Here is a 25370-nt window from a genome sequence, read left to right as displayed (position 1 = left end):
TAATCTAGTTATTGTTATTTTGGAATGTGGTAGGTCATTTCCCGTCTTTTGTGGCACCTTTTTATTATTAATATGATCATTATTACTAATGATAAGGAGAGAATTCTAGGAGTAAGGTGAAATGGAGGCAGATTATCAGCTGTGGCATCCCCTACAGGGAACGTCAAGGTATGTGTGTATATATGTGTGTTAGATGTTTTATATTGATTCTTATGAGGGAATACAATAACACTTTTTTTAAACTGTTATCGAGTTGCTCTGTGGTGTATTGCTTAAAAGGTTATATGTGAAAGGTCACATGTAACTCGGATTACTTGAGTTTCCCCGAGTGTGAGAAGAGACACCCAGACCCAGGGGGTCCCAAGCTAGTGTATAGAAAAATGGGAGGGTAGCCAGCTAAATCCTGTGCCAAATGAAATATGCAGATCTATCTGCTGTGGTGACAACTTGGGAAATAAGGGAGCAGCTCAAGTTACCTTTCACTTTATATCTAATATATTGTACACACATTAAGTTTTCTTTAAAACCAAACAAAGCAATGCAGTGACTCGGGGCTATACGGCTTTTTAAAAACAAACACACACCCAGTTCCCATTAAAACAATGTCCAATACTTTCTAAGTTTATAACATATCAACATGTGTGTCATATGAAATGTGTCTCTGAAAAGAGATGCGATTTGTGGATGCATGCTTATTGGAAGCCTAAATGATTATCATACCAGCTGAAACACAAGGGAATACACCAGTGTCAAGACTATTTAAGAGAGAGAGAGAGAAAAAAATAACTTTACTATAAATAGAAACCTGCAGTGTGTGGGAAAACTGCATCCAGTCTAGTTTGTCTTGGATGGATTTGATGCCAAACCTTAAAAACAAAACAGTCAGATTTATCACAGTATCCAACTGCATATTCCAGTTTGTTGACATTTGTTCAACTTTCTGTTGTATCGTTTAAATCCTCGTCTTGCAGAATAGCATAAGGCTACAACATAAAACTTATTTTACAGTCATATGGTGCCTTGTAAGGATATACACCCTCAAAGCAAAAAACTATATATTAAAAGAAAAATTACAGCAACAGAAAAAAAGTTAGATGCAGTCAAACTTCTTTTAATAAATAAAGTACAATAGTGATCAAATCTGTAACGGTTTGTGTTACCTATTGAAACAGACTCAGTTCTGAGTGTCTTTCAATTCATTGAAGTTATTCAGTGAAAATATAAGAAGAAAATCTGTATATTTTCCCAGTAAATTCATTTATTGTGATGTGGGACAACAATTACAAACCTTTCTGTGCAAGTATAACTGTCACTGCATTTTGCTAGCAACACTCACATCTTTCCTCACTGATGTACAAAACAAAACTTTTTCCTCCTCTGCTGTAGCCTGAAGGCATCAAAAGTAATAGTTATTTAATGAATGCTCTTTGTGAACGATGTGCAGTTCATATTTGCAAACTGTGCATTAAGGCTGTGATAGCAATGGCATAGGTCCCAAAGAAAATTAATTTTTCACAAAGCATTTTGTGATCAAAGCAACTCATATGGCCCTCTGAAGGGAAAATATAAATCATATTTACAGATATAGCAGTAACGGTCGATGAACGTTTGCCATAAACATTCAGTTAATGTACAAACTGATTCTCCATCACAACATTTCAGCATCAGAACAACAGAAGCACTTGTGGCATCATAAATTAAGAATTTCCTGCACATCATCCAATCAGAATGTTTGATTTGTTCTAATATTAATGTATATGCAATACAATATTCAATTGTGTTTTTATTGCTAGAACATGAAATCTAAATCAAACAAAATATTCTCCCATAACCTGGCATGTGACAAGAATCGAGAACTGAACTTAGAAGATTCAAGTGAGAAACTTTCAGTGTTGCATGAAAAATATCTACAATCATCAGAAAGGTATGTGAGAAAGGGAGTGGGGTCAGTGGACGCAGTAAAAGTGAACAATCCATGAGTAAAAACAAATACATTCAGCTGCAGTCACTAAAGGAAGTCTACCCATGAATAAAGGTAACTGAGGACCTTTACCATTCCTTTGAAAAACTAACAACAACCACAACGGTTACAAACTGAATGGGGAAAAAAAATCAAAACCCTGAAAGAAATGAGAGAATATAAACACTAATTTAAAATGAAGTTCATGAATCTCACAATTCAGGCCAAATAATAAAAAACATCTATGGACTGGATTCTTTCAGGAGAAATGCAAGTACTGGTTATAAAAAAGGTTCAATTCCCTTGGTGAATTAAAAACAGGCTTGCATATCAAGGCTGTGTTTCGCATGCAAGACTATTTGTAAGATCGTAATCTCAGTGATTTTTATTTTTATTTTTTAAATGATCCAAATTCACACATTTCATTCAGTCTTATCCAATATGTACTTGAATAGCTATTTCTGTAACAGCATAAATGGGATTCTAAGTAACATCTTACACCAACAGCAAGTCTTCTTGGATCTTCCTGAAATCTTCTGGAAACTTGCAGTTAGTTTCCAACAGTGTCCATGGGTAAGAAATGACTAAAGTGGTCCTCCTAAGCTCTACAAACCCTTCTCTTCTGTCTTCCACCAACTCCAATCCAGTCATCACAAACAAGGAAAAGAGGGCTGAAAATAAGAGCCTGTCAAGTTTCATAAAACACATTCTTCACATTTGTTTCTATCTGTGGCGATTCATTACTGGATGTCTTCCACATAGTTAGCAGGATAGAGGCCCGTTTGTCCATCCTTGAGCCTGCCTTTGCACCAGCCCTGATCATCTTCTTCACCTATTTTGGTAAATTCATCACCTGGAAATGGGGAGAGAGAAATCTTAATCAATCTTAATCTACGTACATATACAGAAGTCATTTTAATTTTAAAGGTTAAAAAAAGGGGGGGAAAAAAGAAAAGAAAAAAGAATCAAGTCAGTTTACAGCATCAGCGTCAAATATGCAGCTAAATTTTTTTGAGCAGAACCAAGGTCACCAGAACGCAATCTAATAATGGGGATGCAACTTTAGGATGTGGTTAAACAGAGTTGCATCATGGAAGTATGCATCTCCAGCAACTATATCAATATGGACTCAAATCTTTTAGGGCCCTTTCTAGCACCTTGTTGAATCAATGCCATGAAGAATTAAGGCAGCCCTGAAGACAAAGGGAGGTTCAACTCTAAGATGTACCCTAAGGTCATAGGTGTACATTACTGAAATCATAATCTCCTTCACAAATGATTGCTTGAGGCCAAACTGACCCCTTTTAGTCATGTACCTGCTTTGAAGCTCAGCTCATCCTGCTCCTGTCCCTCATAGTCGTAGAGAGCTTTGACAGGCACAGATACAACAGGAGAGGCCGGCTCTTCCTCGAATGGATTACCCTCACCATTGGTGGAGAAAGGGTTACCATCTGTGTCCTCATCCGACCAGTCTGGAGTCTTCTCCGTACTGCTTGCACTGGACAGACAGACCAACCACATAGTAAAACCCTGGTATTTTGCCTCACAAGTCAAAGAAAAACCGTCAAGGCAGGTGGAAAGAGTTTGGTTAGGGCAAAAAAAGGAAAAGGGGGGGGGGGGGGGGGAATAAAACAAATACAGTACAGTGGAAACCCAAAAGCATAAAATAGGCATCTCCAAATGCAGGGAAAAACAAAAAACAAAAAAACTCCTTTTGGGTCAGTCTAAACAACTGCAAGACTAAAAAGCAAGCATTTGGTTGACGCAGGATAAATGATTTCAAAATTGCTTATATGCCACTGACAACAAGAACTTGAAGTCTATGGAGACGAGAGAGAAATAATAGGGGGCAAAGCAAAAAAAAAAAAAAAAAAAAAAAAAAAAAAAAAGAAAGAAAGAAAGAAAGAAAGAAAGAAAGGAAAAAAAAAAAAAAAAAAAAAACCATCAACGCGACATGTAAGAAAAACAAAAACCGAAGCACAACAAGATGAAGCAAGACAAATCACAATTGTCAACGCATGATTGGAGTTTAACTCTGACCAGGAGAGGGAGCCACCTAAACATCAGAAGGAACTTGGCAGGCAAAGCTGAAAAAAACAAAACCAACAAGAATAATTTACAGTCAGACCAGTTTATGGTTTCAAGGCTATTTTTGGATCCCTCCACCCATTAGGTACAACTGTTATTCAAATGAATAAAAGTTGATACACAAAACTTACTCATTTTGTTTTAAAGAGCCTTTAAATTATCAGCTGGCACAAAAAAAAGAAAAAAAAGAAACAAAGACCAATTTCAAATATCCAGATCTGACTGTAAGAGAGAAACAATGCATTTCCACAGCAGAAGCATGCGCCTCCATGCGCATACACTTAACGTTCTGCAAGACATGAAACTGTTAGGGATGAAGAAAAGACACAGGCTTTGTGTGCAATGCCATTCAATGACCATGCAGAGCCACAACATGACACCTGAGGAAGGAGAGAATAAAAAGTAGTGGGAAGAAACCAAGAAAAGGAAAATGCACGAGACGCGACACCAACGACGCTCCACATAGCAAAGGTAGAAACAGAAAATGCTGCAGGTGAGCGTTTCCGGTTCACCAACGTTTTTATTTCCTCTTTATTCACAACGGTGTTGTTGACTGTGATCTCCTGCTCCACGGCAGTCTCCCCCACTTCATCGTCATCTTCGTCAAACGGGTTCGTGCCCGCAGGTGCAGCTTTTGGTACAGTCAGGCTGACAACATGGGACACAGTGAGAGATTGTTGACAAGCATGCATACAGAGTCACACCTGGGATTTAAAAAAAAAAACCCAAGTTATGCATAACAGGAAGCAGAAGAAGATTGGATCATTGACCCATTCGATATTTTAGTCCAAAAGGAAACTAAAGGGCTATTGCTGTGATGGACTGACAGCCTATCCATGGTGTACCGAGCTTCTCGCTCAGCGACAGCTGGGATGGGATTTAAGTTCATAAGCATGTAAGAAAATGGTTGGGCAAATGAACATGTGTCCAGTGAGGTAACAACTTGAAGTTCATCAGCACATCACACAAGTTAAAGTTGTCCTATCAGCCTTTCACTAAACCCCTCAACCCAACAGTGAGAATCCAAACAAAACAAAGCTGGTCTTGCACAACATCATGGATTTCCCAGCAGGTTCCAGTAGTGTGCATGTAACTATAATGAGCTCTTACAGTCAGACTCGAATCTTTTACGCCATTCTCTGGATTGAAATGAGTTTAGACATCAGTTTAAGTATCCAACCCCAAACAAGGCCAGGCATAGTCAAAGACCGTCTAATGAAGTAAATATTCAAAACTGAGTTAGACAAAAGTCATTGAGCAAAGAGTTGTACAGAAGACTGTGCAAAGTCCCTCCAACAATGTGGGCTTTACTCTATTTTTAAAAAGATGGGAAAATACTGACAGCACTCAAGAAGCAACTTTTTCTGTAAGACTTCCCATCACTGAATCATGTTTTCCACCATCTTTAAAAAAAAAAAAAAAAAAAAAAAAAAAAAAAAAAAAAAAAAAAAAAAAATGATACGCTTGTGCACCTGCTTTTTCAGCAGGGCCGTCTGACGGTTTTCCCGTCATGGGCTACATTTTCTAAAGCCTGATAACAGAGTGTATGAGTCTAGATGAAACACAGGCAAGCTCAAAAGGTTATTTTAGAATTTAATCAGGTCATAGAATTAGTCAGCTGAAGGTTAGAGATTTCTGCCTCTGTTGCACATTTAGCAACAGCAAGAGAGGTGGGGCTATAACTGTAGGTTTAAGGACAGCTGGAAGACCCAGTAATTTTCATATTTATATGAAAGAGTGACATCAACAAAGCATGAAACTAAACAGACAGAAAGAGCATTCTAGTGAGACTTGTTTTTCACTAATAAGTGCTGCATGTCATAATTATCACAAAGCTATCAAAAACATCAGTGAGCCCCTCCCTGAGCCCTTAATTGCCAGCTGTGGGTTGTTTAGGTGTAAAAACCCTGTGAAGAAGTCACATGAGGGTTGTTTACTTCCTATTATTGTGATTGTGTTTCAAGGAGCAAAAAACCAGAAGAAGGCCTGTATCAGAGGAAACAAGACTCCTACTCCCTGTTTATAGAAACATTTACAGAAGCAGTTATCAGTTGGCCCCAAGTACAGAAATGTGAACGCCTTTGTTTGCATAGTCATGCTATGCTCTTCGAGTTAAGCCTGTGGCATTATTACAGCAAACACTTCTGCAGTGGGAGTCTGGTACAGTGTAACTTAGCTGACTGAAACCATCCAAAGTTGACCTCATAATCATGAATTAAAAGACTTGACATTGTTCTAAGCAAGCTCTAAGAGTTTTAAAATCGGTTTGATTCATGTCTGACACTTCAAATCAAGGACAAAGAGGAAAAAAAAAACCAAAAAACCCAACAACAAAGGGAAAGAAAAGACAAATCTGACACCGACTCAAAAACAAGTTTCACCATTATCCAAGTTGTGACTACAGATAGGGATCAGACTTGAAACAAGTACCCATACTCACTGATGTTCAAAAAGAACCAACAATAAGCAGCATATACGGGGGAGTGGCAGCAAGTGCAATGGTAGTGGTCAGAGGCCAAATACTTTCCATGCTTGGCATTCCCTCAATCGGCTCCTCTACACACTCCTCCACAAGTTTTAAATGCACACATCTTCCTGCTTGTTAAGAGCAAACAGCAGGTGTTTGCACATTAAATTGAGAGATTACAAAGCTACAAAGGAATGTGAAGAGTTGAGGCCTCCCAAAACACACAGGCCCATAAAAACCAATCACACACACAAATCATTTAACCAAGTTTTTATAGAGCGTATCTAAATTAGTCTTTTGTCATCATTTCCATGACTTGTCAAGTCCACAGTACTGTTGCCACGACACAGTTAACAGATGTCTGGGGACAACTACATTCCCATCTTATCGCTTTAGAAAGACTCCTTCATGTTATTAAAAACCGCCAGCCATTTAACTTTGATAGAAGCCTTAAATCCCTTATGTATTTTATTAGATCAATGGAGGATTAACTCCCTTACTATAAACTGAAAGAGGGTTTGTGTCGATATTTTGCTTAAATCTTAAAATGAGTCTGTTAATTACAGTATTAGTTGACATAACATCTTAGCCCACTTGCTTTAAGTACAGATGTCCGATTAATCGACCCTTTTTTCAACTTGTCACTACCAATATGAATGCCTATAAAGCATGTGCGTGGGTTGTATTTTCACAGTACTTTTGGCATGCTTTCAGGTATGCACCAGCAGACTTAGTCTCTTGACGATAACTTTATCCCACCAATCTGTATCAAAATGTTTACTGTTCCCATGGGGACGGCTGCACAACTGAACATCATTCCTGGAGCTTCCCTCATGCAAAGTTTACAGCCATTCCTTAAGAGTAGGATGCCATGCACAGGGTGCAGCAGCATCTTTGATGTGGTGAGTTTGGATAGATGTGTGTATTAAATCAGATGTTCTATTCTCTGCATGTTTGACAAAGACAGTGAACCAATGAGTTATCAGACATCTACCTGTTGCTGGTTTTGGCAGGCTGAACAGGCTGGTCTGACCCAGCTGGACTAATGCCCGTCAATGTGATGCCCTCTGATGGCTTCTTCTTTTCTCGTCTGCTCAAGGTTCGGTTGAGGTCTATGGACCATTCCTGTTACACATTTAAAAAAATTACGTATTAAAAATTAACCGTACAACTGTGCCAAACTTAGCCAAGTGAAAAGCGTGAATCAACAAGCCCATCAGCTAGTACAGGGAGAACTTAAGCACAGCATCTTAAACACACAGCCCCAGAGTCCCTGATCAGTTCAGCGTTTCTCAAGCTGATCCACTAATTCTCAATTTTAAAACTGTGCATACATGTCTGTTTATATTTGAGTGTGTCAAGGATATACAGACATATCGTTAGCTTCATAGCATAATTGCCTAAGTCATTTGACTAAGTCAATGACTTAGGCACTTATGCTATGAAGCTAACGATATGCAGCATCCATATCCCATTGAAAGAAACATCACCAACAAATTTTCCCCCTCAACCAAAGAGGAAGGTTATTACATAATTTTATTCTTCCTTAAAATGGATGCAAGCATAACCTCAGAGCTCCAATTGTTTCTCTAACCCCTCTGATTTATAACTTAAAACCAAAGTCTTCCATGACACAGTATCATGTGACACTGCAGAGTTCACATGAACTGCAGGAATGCCTCAGAGGCTGAAATGACGGGTCAGAGTCCAAAAGTTAGAAAGACGAAAGATAAATTACAGCAATTCTGATATCGAGGAAAAGTAAATGTCAGGAAGCTTGAACCTTTGACTGGCACTGATAGTATTCATATATTGTCTGCATATACCACATGAAGTTTTGTCTCAGTTAAGTTTCACTAAGGCAACTTGAGTCAAAGGCACACACAGAATGAGAGAGGGTTAGTGGGAATAAATAGTCTCCCTGTGGCTGCTGTGAGAGAATAGCCCTCATGCAGAACTCACTACAATGGACCATCTCTTAGAGGGACGATGACGAGACCATTCCAAATTCTGTCAAATATGCGGAAAGGAAAGCAGGGGTACAACAGGTTTAATGCAGATAACACTATGTAATCCTAAACCATGTTGCTGAAACAGTTGCATAAACAAAAAAAAAAAAAATCTCCATCTTGCAGGGAAATGAAGACAGTGATGTTTTATTCAGTTTACTTAAATGTGCCATGGATAGCAGTTCTCAGTTGTGTAGAATTTAATCTAAGGGGAGATATATTCCTCTTTAAACCCCCCCCCAAAAAAAGACAAAAAACAAAAACCAACAACCTAAACTTCCAAAAATAAGCACTAGTCAGACAGAAAGTGGAAGAAGTTGGCTCACGGGAACAACTATGCCTGCAAGAGTATTCAGAAACACTAAATTGTATCAGTGGAAGCGCATGCAGCTTTACCCGCAGACAGATCTACTTCCACCTCTGGTGTCTCAATGCCAAGAGTGACAGAAGGCTATAACTCCTGCTTGGGCCAAATGCTTTACTTCCCTTGAAACTTTTTCATTCAGATGTTTTCCCCATTTCTGACCTGTGGTGCTTACAGCTGCACCTCAAGAGTACCCGCAGCTCTTAAGATAAGCTTCCTAAAGTACTTTAATTCATTCTTAAATTACCCTACTGAATAATATATATAACAGCTATTAGTGTATATCATCATCTCATCAAGTCTGGAACAACAACCCACTCTTCAGAGTGACACGAGTCAAACAGAGCATCCGGTTCAGATGTAAAAACTATTTGGAAACCTCTAGCAATTGCTCTCAGAGCTCAACCCTTCCCCTAGCCGATTTACACTCATGCATTAAATAAGTGTGGTCTTTAGTACATTACCTCAAACTGGGGCCAGTTCATTGGCATTCCAGGACCATGATTGGACCGGAACCATTTTAGGTCCTCTTCAGGATCGGTGCCAGAGATTGTGTCTTCCAGTGTGTGGTAAACTCCCTGATATCTACAATGACAAAGGGCAAGGGATACACTTAAAGTGCAACTATTCAAAGCTCCAACTTCTCCCACATCTGTGTCTTTCTGAAAGGGATGTTATGTCATTTCTGACCTGTGATTGGTTGAGAGGTCCAGGTGCTGCTTAACCTCCAGCAGCACCTCTTTGAAAAATTGAATGCGCTTGTCTTCAAACTGCTGGCACTGCTCGAACACTTGCTCCATGTTTTCCATGTACTGAGGGGTCAATTTGTTCAGCTCCTCGATGGATTTCTCATAACGTTCTTTAGTCTGAAAGGTAAGAAGGGAAGAAATGATAAATCACATTTAACAAACAAAAACTCACGCAGATTCCCACATTCAGCTAAGGGGGGGGGGGGGGGGGGACAAAACAAAATGTCTTCCCAGTTACAAGCCTCCCTCTTAGTCTCTTGCCACAGGAAACTGTACCTTCTGGACCTCTTGCTGACACTTTTCCACCTTTTCCTGGAGTTTCTTTTGGGCTTCAGGGTTATTGTTGCTCTCGAGTTTGCTGTTAGTCTCCCTGCTGGCTGCAAGCTTCTCTTCTTTACAAGCAGTGTGGTAGGCCTTCTTCAAAGTCTCTACCTGCAGGTTTGATGGTTAAAGTAAAATTAAGGAAATGACACAAGTCGTGTGTAACCAGGTAACTTGAAACAGTGTGAGGAAGTGTGGAAAGAATTGTTAACACTGGTATCTGAAGATATAACCACCTCTTTACCCAGCCTTAATTTGTGTGAAAACTTTCAGTGAAGTATGTAAGCAAACAACATTTGTTATGCTTTCCAAAATGTTCAAGTGGCTGCCTTCACATTTATGTGAAACTGATGACCGCACTTGTTCACCGAAAAAGCTGAACTTTTTAACGTCATTTGTAATCATTACGCTAGATGGCTCAAAACAACAAGAGCCAGCCCTAATTTTTAAGTTATAACAGACATTTGTGTGTTTTCCCTTTTCTGAATAGAAAAAAAAATATTTAATGTCCACAAAAACAAAACAAGAAGGCTCGGGCCTATGAATAAAATACTTCATAGTCAGTTTAGAAGGCAGGTCCGATACTGACACAATACCCACTTCCCCCATGTCAGCTAGCCAGTTAATTACCCCCATTTTCTCTCTGCCATTCATCGCTTGTCCTTGCCCATCTGGTCAATCAATAAATCTCCATCACAAAACAGTTTTGCTCAATGACAGGCCAGGATGTCACCATCCCCTGTGACATCATACTCACAGGAAGTAGTGGGAGCCTGAAGGTTGCAACATGCCCGGTTATAAATATGCCCAGGAAGAAGGGGGGGTAAGGTTCCAACAAGTAAACAGGCTAAAATAAAAGTAGCAGTAGGAAATACATAGACCTCATTTTCAACCAAAGGAGTCTCCCTCTGTGCCCTCACCATTTCCTTTCCTATGCCTGGCAGTAACCTTCAAAATCAACACTAACCAGATACAACTGTGCTTGTGCTCTGGTGTTGTTTAAGACATTGTTTGCTCTTCTTTCCATGACTACCACTGAGTCAGTAAAATGTATTCATGAGAACTGAGGGGTAAAATTTATAGCTGTGATCAGCAAGATGATAAATGACTTCCTTGCTTTAGATAAGATGGCAAAACTGGAAAGCTTGCTAAGCACCAAACAGTTTATCAACATGTGCTAACTGTATCAGAATTGTGCAGCCAAAGTCCTGAAACAGACAAAAGGACTCGCTCGATTTTATCAACTGAATTTTAAGACAACAAAATCCACCGAGTGCATTTCATTTTTGACCCACAGACCATAGAAGGTGAATGACATTAACAAATTAAAGTGAAAATGAGCAAAATAATAGCCATCACTTTAAGTTGAGAAATTTTACTCTGCCCTATCCAACTTCAAAGAGGCACAATTGAATAAACTACCAGAGGGATACTGCTGAATGCCATATGAGTCATAAGAAAGACTGTCCTTCCTCAGCAACAAAGGTGTGTTAACACCCTGTTTTTGGTCATCTGACATGCAACCATGGTTGCATATAAAAACCAAAAAGTTAAAAATGAACTTCACAAGAGAAATGACGTTCTCTGACTGCTGAGATCATCTTGTGATAAATATAGCAGTTTTTAAAATTGAGTAATTAAGTACTTCCACCTCTTGAGATAGTCACCCTTAAAATTTCCTTTTTGTGACATTCCTTGTTTGGTAGCTTGTTAGCCTGTCTTTTCAGGCTACAGACCATACAACCAGAGGATGAAATTTAAAATGAGAACCAAGTGATGTTTGTGCCAGACTAAAATTTGTAAAGCCCAATTTTGATTTGCAATCCTCAAATGTGAAGCCTGACCTAAATGTTTAGTTCTAGAGTAAAGCTGACGCTGCTCATGATTTATTAAAGCTAAACTACATTTTTCCTAACTCACATCAAATGTCCTGAGCTCATGAGAAGTTTGAAATTCACACCTCTTTGAGTTTCTTGGCCCAGGGTTTTTGAGCCTTGCGGAAGCCATCTTCAGTCTCTTTAGTCTCTTTGAAGCCACCGATCATCTGTTTGTGGAAGGACTCTCTCTGCCAGTTCTTCAGCTTCTCATAGTCTTCTCCCATCAATGCTGCTTTCACCTCCATGTGAAGCTCGCTCACCTTCTCTGCCTCAGTACACAGAGCAGCCCACGCTCGCTCCAGCGTGCCATATTGAGGTCCTGACGGCAGAGTTATTGAGAAAATTCACGCTTCGATTCAACTTGAGCTCAAATTTCCCATTGTTGATGATGAATCAGCACATTGTTCTGGGTGATAAATATATTAGAAAGATTAAGATGCTACAATAATTATAATTTATTGTAGGTTTTTCACCCAAAGAGCCTTTAGGCAACCGAACCGGCACAGTATAATCTACACTCAATTTACTTAAGACAAAGCAAAATCTTTATGTATATAAAAAAAAAATTAACTATGTACAATTTAATCTTACCTTTCTCTACAAGTTGCCGCCAGCGCTTCCCCCATTCTGTGAGCTGCTGTGCGTAGGCCTTTTCAATACGCGCCCGCTCATGAATGCAGTTCATGAGATCTGTGCAGAGCCGACTACCATCGTCTATCCGTTTCACGGTGCGCTTGTAGTTTCCAACCTGCAAACCAGAACAGTGCTTGTTTTCTATTAAAGGGCTTTCTTTTGGAGAGCAGTTACACCCCTCCCAAGAATGATTTAGAGCATAATTATATTATAATTGATCCTCAATCGTTTGCTTGAGTTGAGCCATTTTAAAAAAAAAAAAAAAAAAAAAAAAAAAAAAAAAAAAAAAAAAGTGTAAATAACCAAGTTACAAACTGTAGAACAGAGGAAAGATTTAATGCATCTCACCTCCCAGAAGCTGTCACTGGAGACATCAATCATGGAGTCATCATAGGTGCCTGACATGGCTGCTGCCCAAAGCTACACTTAGTGTGTGGGTCCTAGAGAAAACGCATGCAAAAATTAAAAGTCAGAATATCCATGTTATGAGCACAAACCACACTCCATTTAAAAAGGTCCAAGGCTTTTTACAATCAGTCTAGTTCACATGTTATTACAGTAACTTTCTGTTTCACAAATGTGTGGGGGGGAGACAAGCTGATGTTCATAAACCAAAAGGAGGAAGGGAAACATTTTAAACACTCAAATTTGTCTTCCCTCCATGCATTACAAAACCACCAAGAAAACAGCATTTAGTCAACATCACTGTTCTGTCACAAAATTCCACAGAGACTACAGCTGTGTTCAGACGCAGATAAGATGTGAAAGATAAAAGGTTCAGAAGAGCAGTTCAGACAGATGCAGAGTGTGTGATCTGGTTCGATAATCTTGGCCAGCAGGTGGGTCCCCCACGCCCCCACCAGCACATATGACAAGTTGAAACCACAGCGGCTACTCACAGAACACTGAGTCTCTATTATCGCAGAAAAAGAAACCATCAAGAGGCGCACAGCGGGCAGCTTCCGTTTCCTCCAGACTAGTACGACAGTCTTTGCTCTGTTACTCCTTGAGTCCTCGCATCCAGCATTTCAAACTCAAAAGCCTCAAAAAACAGGCAGTTTATTCTTCCCTTCACTCCTCTCTGCTAAATTTCCCACTCCTCTCCTTCCTCTCATCCTCATCAACTTGGAGGCCCTTTTCATTCTAGTATCTCATATACATTTTCAGATCAGAGTTGAATCTAACCGATGTCAGCTGACAGTTTGCAAGTATCAACAGGATGCAAATGCTTCTCAAATGGGCACTTCAAAGTGTATTTGAACTTTCACCCAGAAAATTCTGTGCTCAGCTACACTTAGAGCAGAAGTAATTTGAAGTTTTTAATAATGCTCAGATGCTGAGGTAGTAAAGTCAAATGTGGCTTCAATAAAAACATAGCAAATTAAAGCGTTCATGTTCTACCTCTATTTTTTTTAAGATCTGTAACTTAAAAAACAAAACTACACACTTTTAGATGCATTCACACCCACAGTGAGTTTAGCAGTTTTATCAAAGTCTTGTAAAACTCCTCCAGTAGTCACTTTTACTTTAAAAAAATAAATAAAAAAAATCAACTTATAAATCTAACAATTCTCACCCCCAATTGAGAGCTGTCCACTTCCGACTGGATCACACAAGATTCAATTTAGTGCCAAGTATGAACACACTGGGCCCCTTTCAGCTGTGCGAGACAGTGAGAAGATGAGGCCCACTGCTCTGTGGGTCTGTTCATCAATGGTCAGTGGCCCATGGCCTCCAGGGCAGGACTTGGACAGAGGGTAGTATTGTGGTGTCCACAGGCCAGGGAGGCAAATGAACAATTTTCTCTTAAACTGTGAAGTTATGTCGGTCTAACAGCCAATACACACACTCAGAAGAAACTATGCAACAACAGATGGTGTGCCACCATTTCTATACATTTTTTCTTTTTAAGAAAAAAAAAGAAAAAAAAAAGGGGTGAACTTTAATTTTCTCATAAATGACAGCTTTAATAAGCTGTAGTTGTGGAGCATTTTGTCTGCATCAAAAAGTTAGTCCAGTTATAACACCATTCCTGACTCAGTTTATTGTTGTTAAACGGGTTACTTCTCTAAATAAGAGCACCATTTCAATTTCATTATTTGTGCATGTAAGCTACACACTATATAGAGAATCAGAGAAAACAACAATACTGAGTCAAAAATGAGCAAAATGGGTCCCTTTTAAGTTAACAAACACCACACACCCTGTTCAGTCATCATACACTTTTGAACCAATGATGGGTGGAGAAGGGGAACTAACCTTGAGCTCTAACATAACAGACTTGACTGATTAGACGTGACCGTATAGTGCAAAATTCACAATTTTCTTTGTAGACCATCCTTCATAAGAAATCATGTAAGAGGTATAGATGATCAAAATCTCAAAAGAGACAAGCCAGAAGAGTGTAAATGATGAGCATGTGATCATTAAACTTCAAACAGATACCTCTTCATAACAAAATTAATTAGAGCCAATTTCCAAGAATTAAGGGGCATGTGCAATCCTGTTGTCCTATCCCTCCTACCAGCCGTTTCAAACAGTGGACTACACAACACAAGCTACTTGTGTGGGTGACAGGAAGAGAAAAAAAAAACAAAAACGCCCAAACAAAAACAAAGGTGATGTCAAGGGGCAAGGATATTTGAAACCAGCAAGAAAATTCAACAGAAACCTCTAATAACATCATAATGACCTAATATGAGTAAACCAATAACAACCGTAGTAATACACATACACATTTCTGTTTTGCTACTCATGGGAGGGGATGAAACTGAGAATATGACTTTGCCTTTACAAGATACATAAACATCAACATTTTGAGATGTGTTCATGTGCTTGGGGATATGAAAACTCAGTTTAAACTACATACTTATATTCTCAGGATACAAATATGTTTGAGCTAGGGCTGCTCGATTATGGCAAAAATGATAATCACGATTATTTTCACTGAAATTGAGATCACGATTATTTGACGATATTTATTTCGTCCGCCAGAGCTTATATTATTTTTTTACATGCTGTAGTGCCATTTGTGGGAGCATTTCAAGTTGCTATACATCAATACAACTGTTATAGCCCATATTTTAAAAATGTGTATGCATTAAGTCCATAGTAACTACATTAATTGCAAAAAAGTGCAATAAACTACAAAAAAATTGAAAATCGTTTTTGTTTTTACATATATATTTCTACTTGGAGAAATTTAAGAGGTTTATCCCTCAAAACTTTAAATACAAAAAAGTTGCAAAAAATAGTTTACAACAACAACAGGAAATTTATTTTGAGTGTCTTCATAGTTTTATTTTTGGAGATACAGCAATTTTTATATACTGCAGGAAAAACAAAAAAACAATCCTATGATGCAAATTTGCAAAGAATGTGCATGTGCATCAAAATAAACTATTTCCAGCAGTGCAATTCGAGTTCTAAGGCCTATAAGTAAAAAACTACATTTTCCGCAAAAACGATGTCACTTGCGATAGTTCGTGTTGACGTCTTGTTCAATGTGGGAAGTTCATGATCGGATCGGCAAAGCGTGTTTCTGGAATATTATGTTTTTGTTCCTGCAAGCTCTTTTTATGCAATTTTTGCAAAGCTATATGTGGAAGGAAACCGTGACCGAGGACAAGCTGATGGCATAAGAAGTACGTACAACTCCTCTGGTTTCATATGGAAAAAAATTTATTGTGCTAGCTTAGCGTTCAGGTTCTACAGGGATTTAAAAATAGTTACGCAAAACGAGCATGCTGCTCTGACCGGCTTTAAAGGTTTAACAATAACAATGTATTGAATAATGACTTTAAAAATAATATAAAATAGTGTGCAAATACTGATAACAGTGCAAATGTTTGCAATATAAGAAATAAATGAAAAATGTGAACTTTGCAGTGTTGCTCTGTGGTGCAGCTACGACACCATAGCAAAGTTTACACACTGTGTCTACTTGATCCACGTCTGACTCCGCGAAGCCATAATGTTTCCACACCACTTAAGTTTTTTTTTTTTTACCTCTCTTTTCAACCAACGGCAGTCCACTCCTCTCCAAATAACTTCTGCTTAGCTTTCCGAGCTTCCCTCGGGTCCTCTTAATTGTTGTGACGCGTGTTCGAAATGCAGAGCAGTGCGCTTGATTTGCCACATGGAGCAGCGCGAGAGTAAAGCATGAGGGAGGGGCTAATAATCGGCTCAGTCATTTTTAATGATCGTTGAAAGCCCAGATGTAATCGTGATTAAAATTCGATTAATTGAGCAGCCCTAGTTTGAGCAGGTGATTGTTCTAGTAGCTACATTCAAAATAAACAAGGATGAATAGGACAATCTGTTACACACTTAAAAGAAACTTAAATCGCCACAAAGACTGAATTCCTATATAGGAAAACCTCTGCACACCCTTGGCTCTGAAGGACATTGTGTGGACTGTGCTAAACAATTGAACACAGCTTGAGCCAGAACTGTAAACAATGGTGTTGACTAAGCTGGGGTCTGAAGTCCACTCAGTCTGTCACTGTAGGAGAACGCTGGAAATTTCAACACTATGCTGCTATGCCCAAGCAAAAAAACAACAACACTTAAATATGCGGAAACTAAAGTCGAGAGTGTTTATCGTTTAAATTTGAATTGAATAAAAATGACAAGTGTCTTTCTAAATGTATGATTTAATCAAGACTATAGACTGCCTTAGATTACAGGCTTAGAAATTGCATAATCACTGAAGTCTGATAAGTGTATGTACTAACCACAGTGGAATTTAATTGCTGACAATAGCCTTAAGATAGAAGTGAACAAATACATTCCTCAGTGCCTGACTGAGCCATGGCATGTTAAGTAAATTCCCACACTGTCACTACTCGAACCCATTTTGCAAAAAACACACCAAAGAGCTGTTCTACGAATTGAGTTCAACACAGCCAGGCTTTCTTCGAGTTAGCTGGACTGACAAAACCCCAAACAGATAACAGTATCTTGATAGCGGTTATCAACTTTCTTTGCCAACCCTGGCTCTCCAAGTGCCCACATGAAAGGGTGAGTTTGACACATCATTTCCCTTTTTTGCCACATCAAAGACTCAAGTTCTACACTGAACGATACTGCATACTTCCAAAGAAAGGGGCAAATATACCAACACAGAAGATGCTGCATAAAATCAAGAATCTTTGAATGGAGAAAAAAAATAAATAAAAAAAAATAAAAATTCCAGCATCGTTTTTCCGTTTTTCCATTAATCTTGCTTTGTAATACACTTGTCAGGCTGTCTGTTTGGAAAGTAGTATTAGTGGTTTCTTTTGTGAATGGTTTAAAAAGCAGACTCCGAATAGGGTGAGCACGACCTGATGAGGTATAGTTTACCTCTGCTTAAGTGTTGAAACAAACAGTAAAACAGGACAGGTTGAGCATATGATATTGAAAATAATAATAATAAAATCATCTTCCTTAAAATCATATTGTTTTAAATAGATATGAGTAGTATAAAGCGAGCTCAAGTCTGTTCAATACTCTTATATGAATGACATTAACTTCTAAAACAGTTTACTGTTATTTTAGCTGCTGTTGTAACAGTTCTAAGGTTGTAAAGGTTCAAGGATGTATTCACAGACTACCACATATCTTTAGGCATATATGTATAATTATTAGGAGGAGGAAGAAGAAGAGGAAGAAAAAAAAAAAAAAGACTCGTCTATTACTGTGTTCAACATTTTTAGTCTTTATTATAGCTGGATTTGCTTTCCTTCATGGGGCTTTCCATGATAATCTCATTAGTTTCCAGCTGTGCTGATTTATAATTTCTCCGCATTGGGCATAACATAATGTCAAAATGTGACATTTTGTCATTATGTAGGACACAGGGATAACTGATAAATGCTGTGCATTCCCTCAAAAACAGGACATCGACCAGTGCTGATGAATGGCAAAAGATGACCATTTTATTAAAAAGCACATGAACACTTACTGTAGTATGCTGGCAAGAAGTGAGAAAGCCTGAGTCACGTCTGTAAAAAGACACGAGCTCCCAGTGACTTCTGCAAATGGTGGGAAAGACTGCTAAGCAAAACACACCCTTTACCAAGGGCATATTCCTTTCCATAAGCTATCAATAGACAGACTTCTCATTGCATGTTTATGTTCCTCAGAGTGCCCTGCAGACTGTCACAGATAGTAATGAATGAAGCAGAAAAGCAGGAAACAACAGGACGTACGCACCACAGAAATGAGCACATATATACAGCCGACAGGCGCACACATGCCTAAAGCAGTCTTTATATCAGTGGTTGAGAAACATAATCAGAACACCAGATGATACAAAGCAAGTGGTTTGATGAGGATTTGTGATACGATGGCCATTTTCAGTAAAACATTTAATAGTGAAACACAGATATTGCTCCATTCATGTGACATAATCTCATTCTGCCTCCATCTAAATGCATTCAGTAATTGGAGGTATGCTGATGACTTCTGTGTCAGTTTTTGTTGCCTGACAAATACATGTTAGTCTGGATATCTGCCAGTATAAGCAAGAACCCACAACTTATAAAATGAAATGAAAAGGCACATCCACATTTGCTATATTTTTTCCTCAGATAAGATTTGCAAGAATTTTTGAATGGGCCACTAATGACTCCAGGATTGATAGATATTTAACTGCCTGCAAACTGGGCTGCCACGATTAGTCGACTAATCACGGTTACGTTGACTATCAAAATTATCGACAACAAATGTAATAGTCGGTGCGTCGTTTAAAGCCTTGTAAGATCCTAAAAGACGCACGAGTTAGTAGGATTTAAGAGTGTAATAACGGACTGAAACAGAAGATGGCAGCATTGCATGTACAAGGATGCCAGCTGCCATTAAACCCTGAAGTAGAAGAAGCAACTCAGTTTTCGTAGCTGTGTCCAAATTCAGGCCGCATCCTTTGGAGGCCGATTACGTTACAGCAGCGTGACGAAGGCTTCCCAAATTCGAAGACGCCTCCAACTGCGTTCTTCATTTCCTCAGCGTAGCTCAACCCCCAACCCATCCCAGGAATCATAGCGCGGCCCAGCCAATTCCAGTTTCCAACAATGGCGGCAGCTACTTAGTTCTAATATTACTTTTTCTGGGTCACAAAATAAACTTTTAAGATATTTTCAGGCGAGAATGTAGCTGTGCAAATATCTGATCGGTTTATCAAGACATCACATATTTGCAAAAGTGCTCTGACGTTTTCGGAGACATCTCTTACCCACCAGCTGGCTAGCTAGCTGGGGGGGTTTAAGTGGTCACTCGAGCCAGCGAGAACACCGGACTCTCGGCAAATCGTTTTCAAACCCCCCGCGGACTTTCGCTACTCAGGTTAAACATGATATATCAGTGACTTAGATAACTTAAAACTGTTATTGTTTGGCTTTTTTTTTAGCGTTTTATTTGTTCCTGAGTAAATCGGTCTTGCTGAGATTAAAGTTATAGTTTTCCCACAGCTGAATAAACGTCAAACAGAAAACTGATTAAACGGAACTGTGAGATGGTCGAGAATTTACTCCAGTGTCCTGTTATATTTTAGATAGCAAGGAGCAGACGGCTGAGTTTATTAAACTCCACTGAGACAATCTGCAAATTTTATTAAAAGTTTAATAAACTATCATCTTGTCTTTATTTTTAGTTTGCACATACCTTAAACACTTCAAGCTGTAAGCTAATGGTAGTTATACAAATCCAGACGCATGCTGGTGCAATAAGCTGTATGTTTTACGTCCAATGGATGCATGATCTTATTAGTCGACTAGTCGCAAAAAATAATCGGTGACTAGTCGACTATCAAAATAATCGTTTGTGGCAGCCTTACTGCAAACCATAAGAGGTAAAAGAACCAGGAAATTGATTAGTTGTGAAGCTATGATACTTTTTTATGTGGAGGGTAGACTAAATGTTTGAGCAACTTCAACCATTTTCATACATGACATACACAAAACAATGCAAAAAATGAAATATGTGCTGAAAGCTAATCACATGGAAGTTACTTACCAGAGCAAGGGTGATTTTTTTTTTGGTTTTGCATGTTTCCATTTTACTTTATTGTAGTACAAAGCAGCTGCAATCTCTGTGGTGGAGAGTGCAGCTGAGCTGATCTATCCCTTCAATATTGCACTTTCACTGCAGGGCATTGTTTAATACCAACTGTGCTAAAGAAGGAGGGGAAAAAAAAGAAAAAAAAAACAAAACTTGTGCACTCAGGAGTAGTAGTAGTATCCACCAAAAAATAAAAATAAATAAAATCACAGGCCATGACCTTTAATATCTATCACTCTCAGTCAACTCTGCCCTCCTTTCCTCACATGAGCTCAACAGCTGCTCTTAAAGGAATATGCCTTTCCAGAACAGCATCTGTGGCCCTTACAGACATCACTGGTAGAACTTAACTATAGTTAAGAAGCCTCAGATCTCTACACAATGAAACCGCTGGTCCGTCAACACCCAGTTAACTGTAGCCTCGACATCACTGATCAGTCCCCCTGTTGCTCAGTGGACAAGGATAAACAATGGCATTTGTTCCACAATTTCAGGCACTTTCCACTCTGTATGCCAGCAGCATGGAGAGAAACATAATGGAGGGAAATCCAGTATTACATGAAAGGGAAAGAGGAGATTGTTACATCACCACCAGGCATGTTTTCCTGTGGAAGCCCCAGTCTTGCATTATGAGCAGTATGCAAAGTCTTCAGCAAAGTAGGGCTGCCACAAACAATTATTTTGATAGTCGACTAGTCACCGATTATTTTTGCAATTAGTCGACTAATCAGATCATGCATCCATTGGACGTAAAACGTACAGCTTACTGCAATAAGCATTCATCTGCCCTTATAGAACTATCATTAGCTTACAGCTTTAAGTGCGTAAGGTATGTGCCAACTAAAAATAAAGACAAGATTATAGTTTAATAAATTTTAATGAAATTTACAGATTGTTTCGGTGAAGTTTAATAAACTCCATGCTATCTAAAATATAACGGGACACCGGAGTATATTCTCCAGCATCTCACACTTTTGATAATCAGTTTTCTGCTTGACATTTATTCAGCTGTGTAAAAACTATAACTTGATTTCTCAGCCAAACCAATTTACTCAGGAACAAATAAAATACTAAAAAAAGCCAAACAATAACATTTTTAAGTTATCTAAGTGACTTATATATGTTTAACCTGAGTAGCGACAGACGGCAGTGGGTTTGAAAACGATTTGCCGGGAGTCCGGTGTTCTCACGGGCTCTAGTGAGCCTTGCCCCCGGCTAGCTATCGAGCTAGTGGGTAACAGACGTCTCAGAAAACGTCGGAGCGCTTTTGAAAATGTGGTGTCTTGGTAAACTGAGCAGATATTTGAGGTTTACACAGTTACATTCTCGCCTAAATATACGTTAAACGTTTATTTTGTGACCCAGAAAGAATAATAAGAGTAATATTAAAACTAACTAGCTGCCGCCATTGTTGGAAACTGAGCTGGGCTGCGCTATGAATTCTGGGACACCGCTTCTTCTTCTTCTTCGGGGTTTAACGGCAGCTGGCATCCTTGTATATGCAGTGCTGCCATCTTCTGTTTCAGTCCGTTATTACACTCTTAAATCCTACTACTTATTCCTGCGTCTTTTGTGATCTTACAAAGCTTCAAATGACGCGTCGACTATTAAATCAGTCGTCTACGATTTTGATAGTTGACGTAATCGTGACTAGTCGACTAATCGTGGCAGCCCTACAGCAAAGAACCGCAAACAAGTAATCTACCAACTGTTACAAATCAATTTCTTATCCTTATTTTTGTTTATAAGTGGATTGGCATAAAAGAAGCAATACTTATTTTTTGTACTTTACATACTGTTATTAGTGTTGTTGATATAACAATATATATCGGATGACAATATAAAAACAGCTATCATTTCATTTTACGTTTGTTTCGTGGTGTCGGAAAATAAACTGTTTATGGCAATATTTTCTCATCGTTTTGATGGTCATTCTAGTGGCTATATTAATTTCTTAAACTTCTCTCTTTCTCTTATATTTTATATAACCACACTATGGATGGACAAGCGTCTGTTTTTATGCGTTGTGGTTAGCAACAACGAAGGTAACACCATCACGTGTCCGCTTGTTTATGTTCCACATAAACCTTTCACAATAAAGCTCAAGATCCTGTTGAGACTTTTCAAAATAAACTGAATCACGTGAAAGAGCAGATTATTTACGGATGAGAAGTAAAACAAAAAACAAAACAAAAAAAACAAAACCTTAGACTCAAACCTTAGAGGCTTTTCCCCGCAGCACGCTGTGTAATAAATACTCACAAAAAACAAAAAAACAAAAACAAACAAAAACGGCAGCTGTTACAACTTATGTCTAAAAATTTATAATTTCATGCATCTGTTAAAACACTTGATTCCAGCTACATGACGCGCAGCTGGAAACACTTCCATAAGTCGAGCTGCCCGAGATTCACAGAATTTACAGAAAGTGTTACATTTTTGTGATTTATATCGTTATCGGGACGATAGAATTCTTATATCGGGATATGAGATTTTGGTCATATCGCACACCCCTAACTGTTATAATGGCAAATGCTCATGCAGTGGGTTGTTTTTCCTGCTTCTTCCTATACATCACGTCAGAGAGTGGATAGCACTAATACGGTAATTTCAGGCACCATCCAGGTGTTCATAGAAGCCCCAAATCTTCTGTTTCCAAGGGGAAGCTAAAGAGAAGAAGGCTGGTATAAAGGGAGACAGAAAGAACTCTTTTTTTAAACTGTAATAAGAAGTCCTAATCTAAAATAAATAAGGATTATGTTGAACTGAATTAGGTCTGGGCAATTAATTCAATTTAAAACTCAATTATCTACCAGTTACGAACACAATATTTACATTCACTGCTTGAGTCAAGAGGACCAAAAGAAAGCCTTCAGTCAAAAAACACCAATGTAAAAGTCCTCTTGGGCACAGATTTTATGCCCAAGTAAATGCAAATGCTACTTAGAGAAAAAATAAAGTTACTTTTCTTTAACCAACCCTGGAAAGCCCAAATATATTTGGTGGCCACCAAAACTTCTTATTTAGAGGAAAAACAGCTGCACAAAACACCCATCATGATGTCGAGGAGCACAAGAGTAAGAGACTGTGAAAACAGGGGGGGGTTTGGTTATGAGATGAACTCAGTAGCATATTATTTATTTATTCTAGTTCTAGTAAAGATAGTCTCATCAAGTGTTGCAGGCCCATAGTCATTTAACTTCTTCGTGGGAATACACCAACAACAGTACCTCAAAATGCAGTGAAGTGTCCTCAGCCTGAATTGGAACACCCATTCTAAGTTTAGCTTGGTTATGTGAAGGTCCAATCATTTTGGATGTCTTCCCCCCCGATAAAAAAAGGAACCAGGTGCATTTTCACTACTGCTTTACCCTGACAACAAAACTACACATACAAAACACAAGGACCTCAAATCTCCGCCTTAGTATCCATCTCTAAATTCTCCTGCTACATGATGACTGATAACTTCCACTCATTCATGGTTAATGTCATGACCATTAGGTGTTTTGTTATAGTCAGTCCCCAAAGCTCTGAGCAATATAGACACAGACTGTCGGGATATGTGCAGCACAGGAGTTGAGGAGGGCAGAACTTGGCAGCCAGATGACACTGCAGCAAACTGAGCAGAGCAGATCAAGAGGGCATGTGTCAGAGCTCAGACAAACATACCAATCTATTAGTTTCCACGGAAAATGTTAAAATTATGTAATGCTGCGAGCACAGCGTGCAAGCTAGGAGGTTATCTTTACTTGCGAAACCTGCCCCGCCCTTTACCACTTCAGCTCCAAACTCGCATTACAAAAACGTGAGAACAGTTGAGGTGAAACAGCTTAAAGCAGCTGACCGACTCTGCTTTATAACAATAACATCAAATCCCACATAAATCACGGTGACATTTAGTACATTACCACTTAACTGTGCTGGCTTAAGTCTTACTACAGGTCCCCGGAATATCCAAGTTACTGCAACCGTGATAATAGTCAGTGGTGAACTAGTTCAACTTCACTTTTACAGTCCATGACACACCTGAAACCACTTTAGCGCTACCATTATCTGACCTTTCCCACGACTAAATACCGGTTCTCGTGTTTGTAAAGCCAACTTCCTTCAAGTGCGAATTAATAAAGTTAGCCCTCAGTTAGCTCCAACATTAGCGAATAAGCCACAGCCCCTTCAGTTAGTAAATGTAAGTTAGTAATAGAGCACAACATAAAAGTATCTATGTAAACTTACCTTAAACTGGTCCTATTGAGGATTTATGATCTAATGAAGCGTTACTGGTCCCAGTGGTACCAATTTACAAATCTTTTCGCCGTTTTTCTGCTCAGCAGCGGCACCATGGATCAACTGACTGAAATAGCCGTGTCAGTTATAAGCAGACGACCCTGCACATCCGGTCAAGATTTTCACAATAAGACTGCGAGGACAGGCGATGACGTATATATAACGCCAAGCAGAGTTTCACAGAGATCATAGAGCTGAAGGAGACTGCTTGAATTAAATTACACACTTTATTGAGCAAACAGCTCATGTGAGATCTTTAAAACAATTAAATAATGAAATGCATAACAAAAAAGTCCTTTTTTTGTTTTCCATAAATAATGTTTGAATTTACAGCTTTCGCTTGAAAATATTTGTGCTCATATGTTTGCAACTTTTAACAAAAACAAGTTTTTTTTTGGCAAATAAAATAAGTATGTAAACAAATTTTATGGTTATAGCATATTCAAAACAAAGGTGCTATACCATAAAACACACCACAACAATACAAATAAATAATAATAAATATTAGATTTAAACAGCACACTATCATGGTATTTACATAAAATTATACAAGAGACTGTCATCCAGCCACAGTTCCA

At 38.7% G+C, this 25370-nt stretch overlaps 1 protein-coding gene across 3 annotated transcripts; it reads right to left on the bottom strand.

Moving 5' to 3' along the window:
- Positions 1 to 1095: 1095 nt before the first annotated feature.
- On the bottom strand, positions 1096 to 24897 carry pacsin2 (protein kinase C and casein kinase substrate in neurons 2). 3 transcript variants are annotated; one of them, XM_085386245.1, is made up of 11 exons: positions 24742 to 24897; positions 12817 to 12908; positions 12427 to 12583; positions 11919 to 12154; positions 9914 to 10069; positions 9579 to 9754; positions 9353 to 9473; positions 7510 to 7640; positions 4565 to 4696; positions 3277 to 3458; positions 1096 to 2813 (listed from the first exon to the last, which is right to left on the bottom strand). In XM_085386245.1, the coding sequence occupies exons 2-11, from the start codon at positions 12871 to 12873 to the stop codon at positions 2701 to 2703; spliced, it is 1461 nt and encodes a 486-aa protein (XP_085242371.1). In that variant the 5' UTR covers positions 12874 to 12908; positions 24742 to 24897; the 3' UTR covers positions 1096 to 2700. The 3 variants fall into 3 exon arrangements, with proteins under 3 accessions (XP_085242371.1, XP_085242372.1, XP_085242374.1); XM_085386246.1 differs by lacking the exon at positions 24742 to 24897 and adding an exon at positions 16477 to 16624; XM_085386248.1 differs by lacking the exon at positions 4565 to 4696.
- Between the last annotated feature and the right edge of the window lie 473 nt (positions 24898 to 25370).

Source organism: Rhamphochromis longiceps, linkage group LG17 (assembly GCF_057381845.1).
Source record: "Rhamphochromis longiceps isolate RC_006_pf linkage group LG17, R_longiceps_female_GT1.1, whole genome shotgun sequence".
Taxonomy (NCBI): Eukaryota; Metazoa; Chordata; class Actinopteri; order Cichliformes; family Cichlidae; genus Rhamphochromis; species Rhamphochromis longiceps.
The sequence above is the reverse complement of the archived record's forward strand: the minus strand, read 5'-3'. Positions and strand labels throughout refer to the sequence as shown.